The sequence below is a fragment of the Anguilla rostrata genome, chromosome 12 (genome assembly GCF_018555375.3).
Source record: "Anguilla rostrata isolate EN2019 chromosome 12, ASM1855537v3, whole genome shotgun sequence".
NCBI classification, from domain to species: Eukaryota; Metazoa; Chordata; class Actinopteri; order Anguilliformes; family Anguillidae; genus Anguilla; species Anguilla rostrata.
The window spans coordinates 39,552,097-39,563,881 of record NC_057944.1 but is presented as its reverse complement, the minus strand read 5'-3'; the positions used below and the strand labels follow the sequence as shown (position 1 = coordinate 39,563,881).

The 11,785-nt window shown below is 43.6% G+C and overlaps 2 protein-coding genes and 1 long non-coding RNA gene across 3 annotated transcripts; 1 reads left to right on the top strand and 2 right to left on the bottom strand.

The window, feature by feature from the left end:
• Positions 1-218: 218 nt before the first annotated feature.
• On the top strand, positions 219-3,240 carry LOC135236390 (uncharacterized). The gene is made up of 2 exons (XR_010324573.1): positions 219-336; positions 530-3,240. It is a non-coding gene; the product is annotated as an uncharacterized LOC135236390 (long non-coding RNA).
• Positions 3,241-4,724: 1,484 nt separating this feature from the next.
• Positions 4,725-7,757, bottom strand: LOC135235743 (uncharacterized protein K02A2.6-like). Its single transcript, XM_064301529.1, is given in 1 exon segment — positions 4,725-7,757. A coding segment is annotated over 1 exon segment (3,033 nt).
• A 2,216-nt stretch (positions 7,758-9,973) lies between these two features.
• On the bottom strand, positions 9,974-11,190 carry LOC135235742 (olfactory receptor 2G3-like). Its single transcript, XM_064301528.1, has one exon. It carries the CDS (start codon positions 11,041-11,043, stop codon positions 10,114-10,116), a length of 930 nt encoding a protein of 309 aa, XP_064157598.1. The 5' UTR covers positions 11,044-11,190; the 3' UTR covers positions 9,974-10,113.
• Between the last annotated feature and the right edge of the window lie 595 nt (positions 11,191-11,785).

Genomic DNA, 11,785 nt, shown 5'->3' with positions numbered 1-11,785 from the left:
TATTTAAAGTCTCAATTTTAATGTAATGTTCTGCACTGATGACAATGGGAATTTCCCTTTTGATGATTAATTATCTATATAAGCATCATCATCACATTTTGCATGTGTTATTTTTCTTTTGTTTGCTCTCTCAGGACTTCAGGTCATTAGGCAGATTCGAAGATTAGCTGGCAAATCTCAAAGGGCATTTACACAATCCAGATATAAAGCCAATACGGCGGGCGCAGACATTAAGTGTTTCTCCGTGTTGCTTTCTCTATGTAGTTAGAAACCAAATTAAGTCGTCAGTCCTTCAGCTTGAACATAAGGACATATATTAATTTTCGAAATATGAAGGTATGTATGTTAATTTCAAGAGCAGTTGGAGGATTTCAGCCTTATAGATCGTTGTAATTTATTCAAACGACAACCATTGTGAACATGTAATTTCCGAGCTTGATGATTTAGGAATAGGAAGGCTACAAGCCTACGTACCAACAAGCAGTCTGCTTATTGCTGATCGCCTGTACTTTTCCTGTTTTCGATTCAGGAGAAATCATCACCGGAAGAGCCGATGCAAGAACATCTCGAAACCTCCACGGCGTTTTTTACACGTCCGCTATAAAAGTACCATGGGGAATTCAACTGAAATACTGTTTTTTCTACAAGGACTGAATGAGACAGTGTCAAGCAAGCGCACATACTTTATCCTCATTCTTCTTGTTTACATTTTTACTGTTTTAGCGAACCTGACTGTGATTGGGACAGTTGTTTTGGATAAAACGCTCCATGAGCCCATGCTTGTATTCCTGTGCAACTTGTGTATAAATGGTATACTTGGTGCCTCCATATTATATCCTAAAATATTGGTGGACCTTTTATCTGACTTAAGTGTTACTTCGTATAAAGCGTGTCTGGGTCAAATTTTTCTAATATACAGCTACGCGTACTGCGAATGGGGTACGTTAGCAGTGATGGCTTACGACAGGTATATCGCGATATGCAAGCCGCTCAATTACCACTCAATCATCACGCCTCAGACGGTGATTAAATTACTGTTATTAACCTGGCTTTCATCCATCTGTGAATCAGTTGTTGTGGTGGGCATGATAGCCAGACTTCCCCTCTGTGGATTCAACATCGATAAGCTTTACTGCACTGCCTGGGACGTGGTAAAGCTGTCGTGTGTGGACACCTCTATCAACAACATATTCGGGTACATTCTCATGGTTGTTCAACTTTCGCTAGTAGTGCTGGTTGTGATTTCCTATATTTATATCATCAGAGCATGTGTGCGATCGCCGAAAGAACGAAGTAAGTTCATGCAGACCTGTTTGCCCCATTCAATCGCTCTGTCCAATTTCTTAATCGCACACGGTTTTGACATCATGTATGCTCGCTATGGTCCCACCGACCGTCTGCATGCTCTCCGCAATGTCATGTCCCTGGACTACCTCATTGTTCCACCCATCCTAAATCCCCTAGTTTATGGTCTGAAACTGAACCAAATCCGCCGGAGGATCTTTAGAATGATAAGTCAGAAAACACATGCTCTAAAGTGAATGTTTGTACTTTGTTCAGGCAGGAAAATCAATATCCGCCTACAGATGTTTTCATAAAATGACAACAATACAATAATTATTCTAAACAGCAGAACTAAATGATTCAAAGATGCCACACAGTTTTAGATATTACCGGAAGTAATATTAGCCTATCTTGTTCTAGTGGCCTGCTTTGGTTTACATTATGTTTTTTTAGTTTCACGCAAAACTTTGCGGGGTATGGGTTGCGATGCCTGATGTATGAAAACATGGCCCTTATAGTACATTCAGAGCGGGAAAACCCAGACAGATGCAAACTGGAATGAGTCACTTTTTTATCCTGTGTTGAGATTGCTATTCATATTCAAGAGAGTAAAAAATGTTGATTACATTTTAGGTTACAGTGATAAAAATAATTATTAATGTTCCTGTGTTTTTCCAAAATGAGTCTTTCTCTTAGATATTTACAAAAATATCATAAGGCAATAAATATATAGAACAGTGTTTTAATGAGGTCTGTTGTTATTTAACTTTTTGAATTCTGCTGTTCAGTCGTTGTTGGGGAAACCTAGTCTCTGCTATCATTCTTTTCTCTCTATCCTATGACGCATTGTGCAGACAGGTGCAGCCACCTCAAGGCTAGATGAGGTAATCAGCGGAAAGTTTAATTGAAGATCACAGCGGAGACAAGTTATTGGTGGACACATTCTATGAGCGTGCCCAATGTGTCAGGATTCTGATTGTTGCCTGTGAAAGATGGATGTATCAGACAGTTCAGGACTGCGTCCTGGAATGCCCTTCAGAAACTCTCCCTGTGTGCAGATTGGTCAACAAATGTCACTTATTGGACCAGCCATTGCCATCTCATCCTTGGGGTTCCTAGACAAAGAAATGGTAATGGCAAGCATATGTTTTTTTTTTCTGTAGCATTTATTTTGTTTCACATAAGCTTGTACCTCAGTGAGTAAAGCATTTTTGGTTTGCAGTAGTTTCAGAGACTGGTCAAACTAATATTTCGGATTATAAATTCTAATAAAAATGATACTTTAACTACAGTGAACATAAACTGTCATGGATCTGCGTTTTCCCGTCTGTGTTTCCTTGTTGGGCCGCCAGATGGCGGCACTTCTGTTTTGGTAAATGGACTGCATTTATATAGCGCTTTTATCCAAAGTGCTTTACAATTGATGCCTCTCCTTTGCCAGAGCAGTTAGGGGTTAGGTGTCTTGCTCAAGGGCACTTCGACACACCCAGGGCGGGGTTTGAACCGGCAACCCTCCGACTGCCAGACAATCGTTCTTACATCCTGAGCTATATTGCCCCTGTTTTGTGTCCTGTTTAATTGTATTATTGTTTCCAATTATCCCATTATTGTTTGCTGGGTGTCTCGTTTTCCCTTCCCTCTCTGTGGCCTGATTGTTCATTGTGCCCTCCTGTGTCTCGTCTGTGTCTGCCTTTTTAAGTTTCCCGTCTCCTGAACTCACTGCTGGATCCTTGCTCGTTGTTGGTTTGTTGTTGATTGGGTCTGGTTGTGCTCGGTCGCGCATGTTCCTGCCTTGTGTATTCCTGCCCACATTCTGGTTCCCTTGTGTTTTTGGATTTTCTGCTTTTTCCTTGTTCCTGTGTTTTTTTGAAGTTTGTCTGTGTTTTTGAGAGTTGCCCTGCGAGGCCTTTTGTTCCCTTTTGTTCCCTTTTTCTAAAGTAAAGTCTTTTGTTCTGATCTTTTGGAGCTTTGAGTTTTTCCCTCTCCGCATTTGGGTCCTAACCCACGCACGCACCGTGACATGAACAATCAATAAGAATCTAAATGGAGATTTAAAAAATAATTCAATTGTCAGTCATTCATTACTTGCAATTTCCATATTTATACTATATATTAATTATTTTCCTGTGGTATTATCTATATAAATCGAATAAAGACACCACATAATGTATGGAATTGTTATTTGAGAAAACTGATATTGAAAAGAGACTGAATTAAGGAATTGGTTATGAGAGGGGACTGAATTGAGGGAATAATGGACAGAATTTATTTGAGCAAATTTATACTAAAAGATTTACATTGCATTACGTTTATTTGGCAGACGCCTTTATCCAAAGCAATATACAATAAGTGCATGCCGAAGGTCATTGGCACAACTGCAAAACACAGGTCCGATAAGGTACGATACTCATTATGTAACACTCATCCATACCCACAATAGAGTCCAGTTCACACAGTAAGCACAGGGGAGGTCGAAAAAGTTTTGGTAGGTCAAACTGGGAGACATGACAGTGAGCTACATCATCAATATAAGTGCTGGATGGAGATACAAATGTAACATGAAAGTGCTAAAAGAACAAGATAAAAGGATACAAGTGATAAGAGTGATCCTAGATTGGGAGTGCCCTGCAGAGTAGTGACAGTTAGTCCAGGTGCAGTCTGAAGAGATGTGTATTCAGACCATGGTGTAAAATGAGCAGGGATTGAGTGGTTCACAGAGGAATGGAAAGTTCATTCCACCACTTGGGAGCTCGGATGGAGATCTGTGGTGGGGACGAGCGAGAACCTTTCACCCGGATGGCAGGGAGGGCAAGTTGTCTCAGTGAAACAGAGTGGAGTGGCTGAGCTGGCATGTAGGGTTGAATCATGTCCTGCAGGCAGTGGTGTAGTGCTATTTTTTTTTCAGCGCCGGAGCGCAGTATTGTATGACGTCACCTTCAAAAGCAGCCAATTAGTCCAGATAAACGACAGGCTGCGCTGTAGGTGCCAGACAGTAGGTAGAATGAATAAAAAATTGAATACAATGTATCACTTCAGCGATCAACAGAATGCTACATTGAGATTAAGTGCAAGAAAAAGTAAAAAGATGGGATGGACACGTGTCTTTATAACGTTTATCCTGAACAAATGCAACTAACTAAATACCAAAATCTCAAAACATGCCTGTTGAATCGGCTAAACGTTGTAAAACTCTCAAGGCATGGACGACAAGAATATAGTTGCATAGCGTTTACTGAAGTTAACTTGCAAAACACAACAGACGGAATCACAACGCAGTAATCAAAAAATAAAATAATGTAATTAGGGACATACTTTCTTCCTGGACGGCGCCATCTTAGTTAAAGTGCGCTTGTTCCAGGCGCGTGCCTAATAGGCTCAAATGTGCAGGGAACGTGCACTGACAAACGTAACCCCAATACATCACACCCCTTCCCCCCACTTTAGTCCTGAAAGCACCGAGGAAGAACTCGCTGGCGGGTTGGCCGTTGGGGTTGAGCAGGGAGAACTGGGAAATCAGCCACAGCTGGAGAACTGGGAGGCGCCTGCGGCAGGGGCTGAGTCTTTTCTTGAGTAGCCTCAACCTGTGTGAGGTCTGACACTGGCAAGCTTGTGGGGTAGTATTCCAAGGGCCATTCCAGTACACCACTGGCAGCAACAGGTGCTGCATCAGGAGCTGGGGACATCCGTCCCCTGAGCTGGTCCACATGGCGTCTGTGCACTTGGCCATCTGCTGTTTGTACTCTGTACGACAGTGGTCCTGTAGCCTCCACGACTGCTCCCGGTACCCATGTTGGGCCTCCTCCATAGTGTCGCATATGTACAGCCTCTCTTTCCTTGAACTGCCGCAGACTTTTACTTGCAGCCTTTTCTTGTTTTTCTTGCATTTCCGCCCCAAAATTTAGGTGAAGGCAATCAAGGGCCGTGGTGAGGCGGCGACCCATCAACATTTCAGCTGGGCTCTTTCCAGAGTGTGGTGTTGTGTGTTGGGCCAGGAGAAATCGAGCCAGCCGTGTCTGCCAATCTCCCTTCAGGATTCTTCCTAATGCCTCCTTCGTTGTTTGCACCATACGTTCCGCTTGCCCATTGGATGAGGGGTGGTAGGGCGCCACCGTTACATGCCTGATGCCGTTTCTTTCCATGAATCCTTTGAATTCCGCCGAGGTAAAAGCTGTGCCGTTGTCCGACACAATTACATCAGGCAAACCGTGGGTTGCCAGCAGCTGGCGCAGTGTGGTGATCACTGCAGCGGATGACATGGAATTCATCAACGCCACCTCCAACCACTTTGAATGTGAGTCCACCACAATAAGGAAGACCTTCCCCTGGAATGGGCCAGCAAAGTCGACATGAAGTCAGGACCACTTCCCTGAGCTCCACTCCCAGGGATGCACAGGTGCTCTCGGAGGGTTATGTCGTGACATCTGGCATGTAGAACATCTCTTCACCACCTCCTCCACCTGAGCATCTATGCCCGGCCACCACACGTAGCTGCGCGCAAGACCTTTCATGCGCACAATGCCGGGATGTGCGTCATGGAGTAGTGCCAGCACCTCCTCCCTTGCCAGTACTGGAACCACCACCCGATCGCCCCAGAGCACACAGTTCTTGTGAGCAGACATTTCATGGCGGCGCGAGAAAAAAGGACTGAAACGCTTGTCACTGTTTCCATCTGGCCAGCCCTGCAAGATCCATCTCAACACACGGGAGAGGACAGGGTCTTTCACCGTGAGGGCTGCTATCTTCTCAGCATGCACCGGAGCGTCTGGAACGGCCTCTAGCAGTAAGACCTCAAGCGGCTGTGGAATTTCCGTAGTGGCCGAAGGCAACGGCAAGTGGCTGAGGGCATCTGCATTGGCCACCTGCCTGCCAGGCCGGTAACACAGCTCATACTGGTTGGCGCCCAGAATCAGACTCCACCGCAGCATGCGAGGGGAGAGGACCTGGGGCATCGGCTTGGAGTGATGCAGCAATCCGAGCAAGGGCTTATGATCTGTGTGGACCACAAATGGCCGGCCAGACAAGTATTGGTGGAATTTTTTGACAGCAAAGACGACAGCTAGTGCCTCCTTGTCGATTTGGCCATAATTTTGTTCTGTCGAGGTCAGGGTGCGTGAGGCGAAACACACAGGTGCTTCCTGGCCATCTGGCTCAACATGACTCATCAGTGCCCCAAGCCCATAGGGCGAGGCATCGCACACCAGCACCAGTGGCTTCTTTTCATCATAATGTGCCAGGATGCCATCAGCCTGCAGCAGCAGCTTAGCTGTTGTATGCTCTTCGGTCCATCTCCATGCTGCCGACTTGTCCAGTAAGCGGTGCAGCGGCTCAAGGACAGTGGCCTTATTGGGGAGGAAACAGTTGTAAAAATTCAGCAAACCCAGGAAGGCCTAGAGCTCGGTCTTGTTGCTTGGCGTGGGAGCGTTCCGAATAGCCGCCACCTTCTCACCCGTTGGACTTATTCCATCTTTTGTCACCCGAAATCCAAGGTATTCCACTTCAGGGACTGCACAGCTGCATTTTTCTTTTTGGAGTCGCAACCCACTCTCGGCAAAACGGCGTAGCACCTCATCAAGGCGTGCATCATGCTCATCTTGTGTCCGGCCTGCAATGAGTGTGTCATCAAGGTAGGGCTTCACTCCTGGAATACCTGCTAGTAGCGTGTCCATAAATCGTTGAAAAATGGAAACAGCTGTACACACTCCAAACTGTAAGCGCAAGGCACGGAGCAGACCACGATGTGTGTTGATGGTCAGTAATTCCGCTGCGTCATTGTCCAACAGGAGCTGTTGGTACGCTTGTTTCAGATCCAGTTTCGTGAAAACCGTACCACCGGCTAGAGCTGCAAAGAGCTCACTCACAGTGGGTAGTGGGTAGACATCTGGCTTAACAGCTGTGTTGACGGTGCAACGATAGTCGCCACACAGCCTAAGGCTACCATCCTTTTTTGTGACTGGTACTATCGGAGTGGTCCACCTTGAGTGTTTCACTGGCATGAACACACCTTGCTCGACTAAGCGATCTAAAGCCTCGTCTACCTTTGACCGCAATGCAAAAGGCACCGGACGAGCTTTGAAAAACTTGGGTGCTGTGTTAGGATCCACTTCAATTGAGACAGGAGGACCCCGACAAGCCCCAAGCTCCTCAGCAAAAACTTCAGCATACTTTGCCAATATAGCCGCTGTGGACTGCTGGCAGACCTGGTACACACCTGTAACCTCTATGCCCAAGGCGCCAAACCAGTCACGTCCAAGCAAACTGGTCCCGCGACCTTGAATCACAAGCAAGGGCAAGGTGCACTCCATCTTCTGGTATTTCACGTCAACAAGCACCTTACCTAACACGCTGAGGGGTGCACTCAACCACTGTTTCAGAACACAGTCGTCGCTGATTAATTGAGGGGTTCCTTCAGGCCAGAGGAAATGAAATGTGTCTTCACTTATCAATGAACAAGCGGCTCCAGAGTCCACTTCCATTTTCAGTTTCCTACTGTTGATTGTGACGGTGGCATGGTATGGCACTTTCTTCTGAGGTACTTCATGCTCAGTCACACAGTTGATAAGATAATTACCCTCAGTTTCCACACCTGGATAATCAGTTTGCTGAGGTTGCACTTCAACTACACACATTTCATGTTACCATACATCTCCTTTGTTAAGTTAATTACGGAATCTACTTTATTTGCATAAGAGCTCATTTCAAAATAATAGCTGAAGACAGATTTATTTCAGATTTTATGTACTCTCAGATGTTCAGTGGGTAAAAAGTTTTAACTTTCTATCTGATGACTTGAGGTGTTGCATTTGTAGATAATCCTCCTTCCTCATGATGCCATCTATTTTCTGAAGTGCACCAGTCCCTTTTTCAGCAAAACACCCTGTGGCACCGATCGGTTTGTGGGAGAGGTTCAGGGCAGTCTGAGGACCAAGCCTACTAGTTAAGTAGGCACACGCACCTAGAGTGTATCAGTAATTAATCCAGGTATTTAAAGTGTGCTTTCTGCCCAGTAGGGGTCTGTGACCGAGAGAGACATGAACCAAGAGAGAGAGAGGAACGTACTAGCAGCGGAAAAGGCTGGAAAGTGTTGTGTAGTTTCATTATTTTGTCTTTGTTATTTTACTTTGTTGTGTTGCTTTATGTTTACCCCGATCCTGTGAGGGTGAAGGACGAAGCTGTTTTTGCTTGTTTTGTAGTGAATTAATTCCCTCTTTCTCCAAAGTGTTTAATGAAGTTCGGAATATCCTGGATTCTCGTATCTCTCTGTGTCAAACTCTTCTGTTCAGAAAAGCGGTGTGTCGCAGTGTGTGGCAACATAGCTCAATAGGTAAGAGCGGTTGTCTGGCAGTCGGAGGGTTGCCGGTTCAATCCCCTGCCTTGGGCGTGTCAAAGTGTCCGTGAGCAAGAATCCTAATCCCTAATTGCTCCCAATGAGTTGATTGGTACCTTGCATGGAAGCCTTTCACTGTGTGTGTGTGTGTGTGTGTGTGTGTGTGTGTGTGTGTGTGTGTGTGTGTGAGAATGAGAGGCATCGATTGTAAAGCGCTTTGGATAAAAGCGTTATATATAAATCCAGTCCATTTAACATTTACCCGCACAACATGATGCTGCCACCCCCTTAGATGAAAAGCCTCACCCTTTTTCCAGTGATTATGAATACGAATATTGCAAGTAATCAATGACTGACAATAGAATTATTTTAAAAATCTATATTTAGAATCTTTATGATTTTCTATATTTCTGAATTTTCATTGGAAAAAAGTTAAATTATCATTTTCATAAGAATTTATAAACAGTAATATTAGTTTCTAAAACTACTGCAAATGCACAAATGGTTTACTCACCGAGGTACAAGTCTATGGGCAACAAAATAAATGCTACAGGAAAAACAAATATGCTTGCCATTACCATTTCGTTTTCTGTGAACCCCAAGGATGAGATGGCAATGGCAGGTTCAATAAGTGACATTTATTGACCAATCTGCACACAGGGAGAGCTTCTGAAGGGCAGTCCAAGACTCAGTCCTGAACTGTCTCATACATTCATCTTTTATTGGCTACAATCAGAATCCCCACAAGTTGGGCACGCTCATAGAATGTGTCCACCAATAACTTCTCTCCACTGTGATCTTCAAACACAACTTTCTACTGATTACCTCATCTGGTCTTGAGGTGGCTGCACCTGTCTGCACAATGCGCCATAGGATAGAGAGAAAAGAATGATAGCAGAGACTATGTTTCCCCAACTGACTGAGCACCAGAATTCAATAACTTAATTAACGGACCTCACTAAAAACATTGTTCTACATATTTGTTGCCATATTATATATATATATATATATATATATATATATATATATATATTAGGTGATATTTTTGTAAATCTAATCTAATCTAAGAGACTGACTAATTTTGGAAAAACTCAGGAACATTATGAATTTTATATTTATCACTGCAATTTAAAATGTAATCTACATTTTTTACTCTCTTGAATATGAATAGCAGTATCACCACGGTGTAAAAAAAAAAGACTAATTCCAGTTAGCATCTGTCTGGGTTTTCCTGCTCTGAATGTACTATAAGTTCCATGTTTTCATACACAAGGAAACACAGCCCATACCCCGCAAAGTTTTGCGTGAAACTAAAAAATAATGTAAACCAAACAAGGCCAATAGAACAAGACAGCCACATATTACTTCCGGGAACATCTAAATCTGTGCTACATCTTAGAACCATTTAATCCTGCTGTTCAGAGATTGTAGGCTATTGTTGTCATCTTTATGAAAACATTTGGAGGGGGGATATTGATTTTCCTACCTGAACAAAGTACAAACATTCACTTTAGAGCACGTGTTTTCTGGCTGCACATTCTAAAGATTTTCCGGCGGATCTGGTTCAGTCTCAGGCCATAGATTAGGGGATTTAGGAGCGGTGGAACAATGAGGTAGTCCAGGGACATGAAATTGCGGAGAGCCTGCAGACGGTCGGTGGGACCATAGCGCGTGTACATGAGATCAAAACCCAGTGCGATGAAGAAATTAGTCAGTGCGATTAAATGGGGCAAACAGGTCTGCATGAATTTACTCCGTTCTTTCGGCGATCGGACACATGCTCTGACGATATAAACATAGGAAATCACGACCAGCACTGCTAGTGAAATGTTAAAAAATATGAAAGTGTACCCGACTATGTTGTTGATAGAGGTGTCCACACACGACAGCTTTACGACGGCCCAGGCTGTGCAGTAAATCTTTTCGATCTTGAATCCACAGAGGGGCAGTCTGGCTATCAGGCCCACCACAACAACTGATTCACAGATGGATGAAAGCCAGGTAAATAACAGTAATTTCATCACCTTCTGAGGCGTGATGATAGAGTGGTAATTGAGTGGCTTACATATCGCGATATACCTGTCATAAGCCATCATTGCTAACGTGGTATATTCGCAGTTTGTGTAGCTGTATAATACAACAATTTGACCCAAACAAGCTTCATACGAAGTAACACTTAAGTCAGATAAAAGGTCCACTAATATTTTAGGATACAATATTGAGGCACCAAGTATACCATTTACACACAAATTACACAGGAATACAAGCATAGGCTCATGGAGAGTTTTCTCCAAGATAATTGTCACAATCAAAGTCAGGTTCGCTAAAAGAGTAAAAAGGTAAACAAGAAGAATGAGGATAAAGTATGTGCGCTTGCTTGACACTGTGTCACTCAGTCCTTGTAGAAAAAACAGTATTTCAGTTGAATTCCCCATTGTACTTTTATAGCAGCTGTATAATAAACGCCGTGGAGGTTCCGAGATGCTCTTGCATCGGCTTTTCCGGTGAAAATTTCTCCCGCATAGCAAACAGGAAAAATACAAACGGTCAGCAATAAACAGACTGCTTGTCTGCACATAGGCTTGTGGGCTTCCTATTCCGAAATCACCTAGCGGATATTACGTGTTCACGATGGTTGTCGGTTGATGAAATTACAACGAACTATGAGGATGAAATCCTCCAATCGCTCTCGAAATAAACATAAATAATTTCATATTTCGAAAAATAATGTAAAATGTCCTGATGTTCAAGCCAAAGCGCTGAAAATTCTGTTTGGTTTCTAACTGTATGGAGAAAGCAACGCGCAGAAACATTGAACGTCTATGGCCACCGTATCGGGCTTTATATCTGGATTGTGTAGATGGCCTTTGAGATTTGACAGCTAATCGCAGTCCTCTTCCAATCTATCTAATGAGTTGAAGTCCTGAGAGAGAAAACGAGAAATATAACACTGGCAAGAGTTAAATGTGATGATGATGATGATGATGTAGTTAATTAATCCTCAAAAGGGAAATTGACATTGTCACCAGAGCAAAGCATGACATTAAAGCAGAGACTTAGAAGACATACAAAGCACAGCATAAGAAAACATTAAAATATCGTCTTTAAAAAACAGATACAGGGGGTCTGACAACTGTAGATTAGTGTAACTGTACAACGCCCTTAAGTACAGTATGC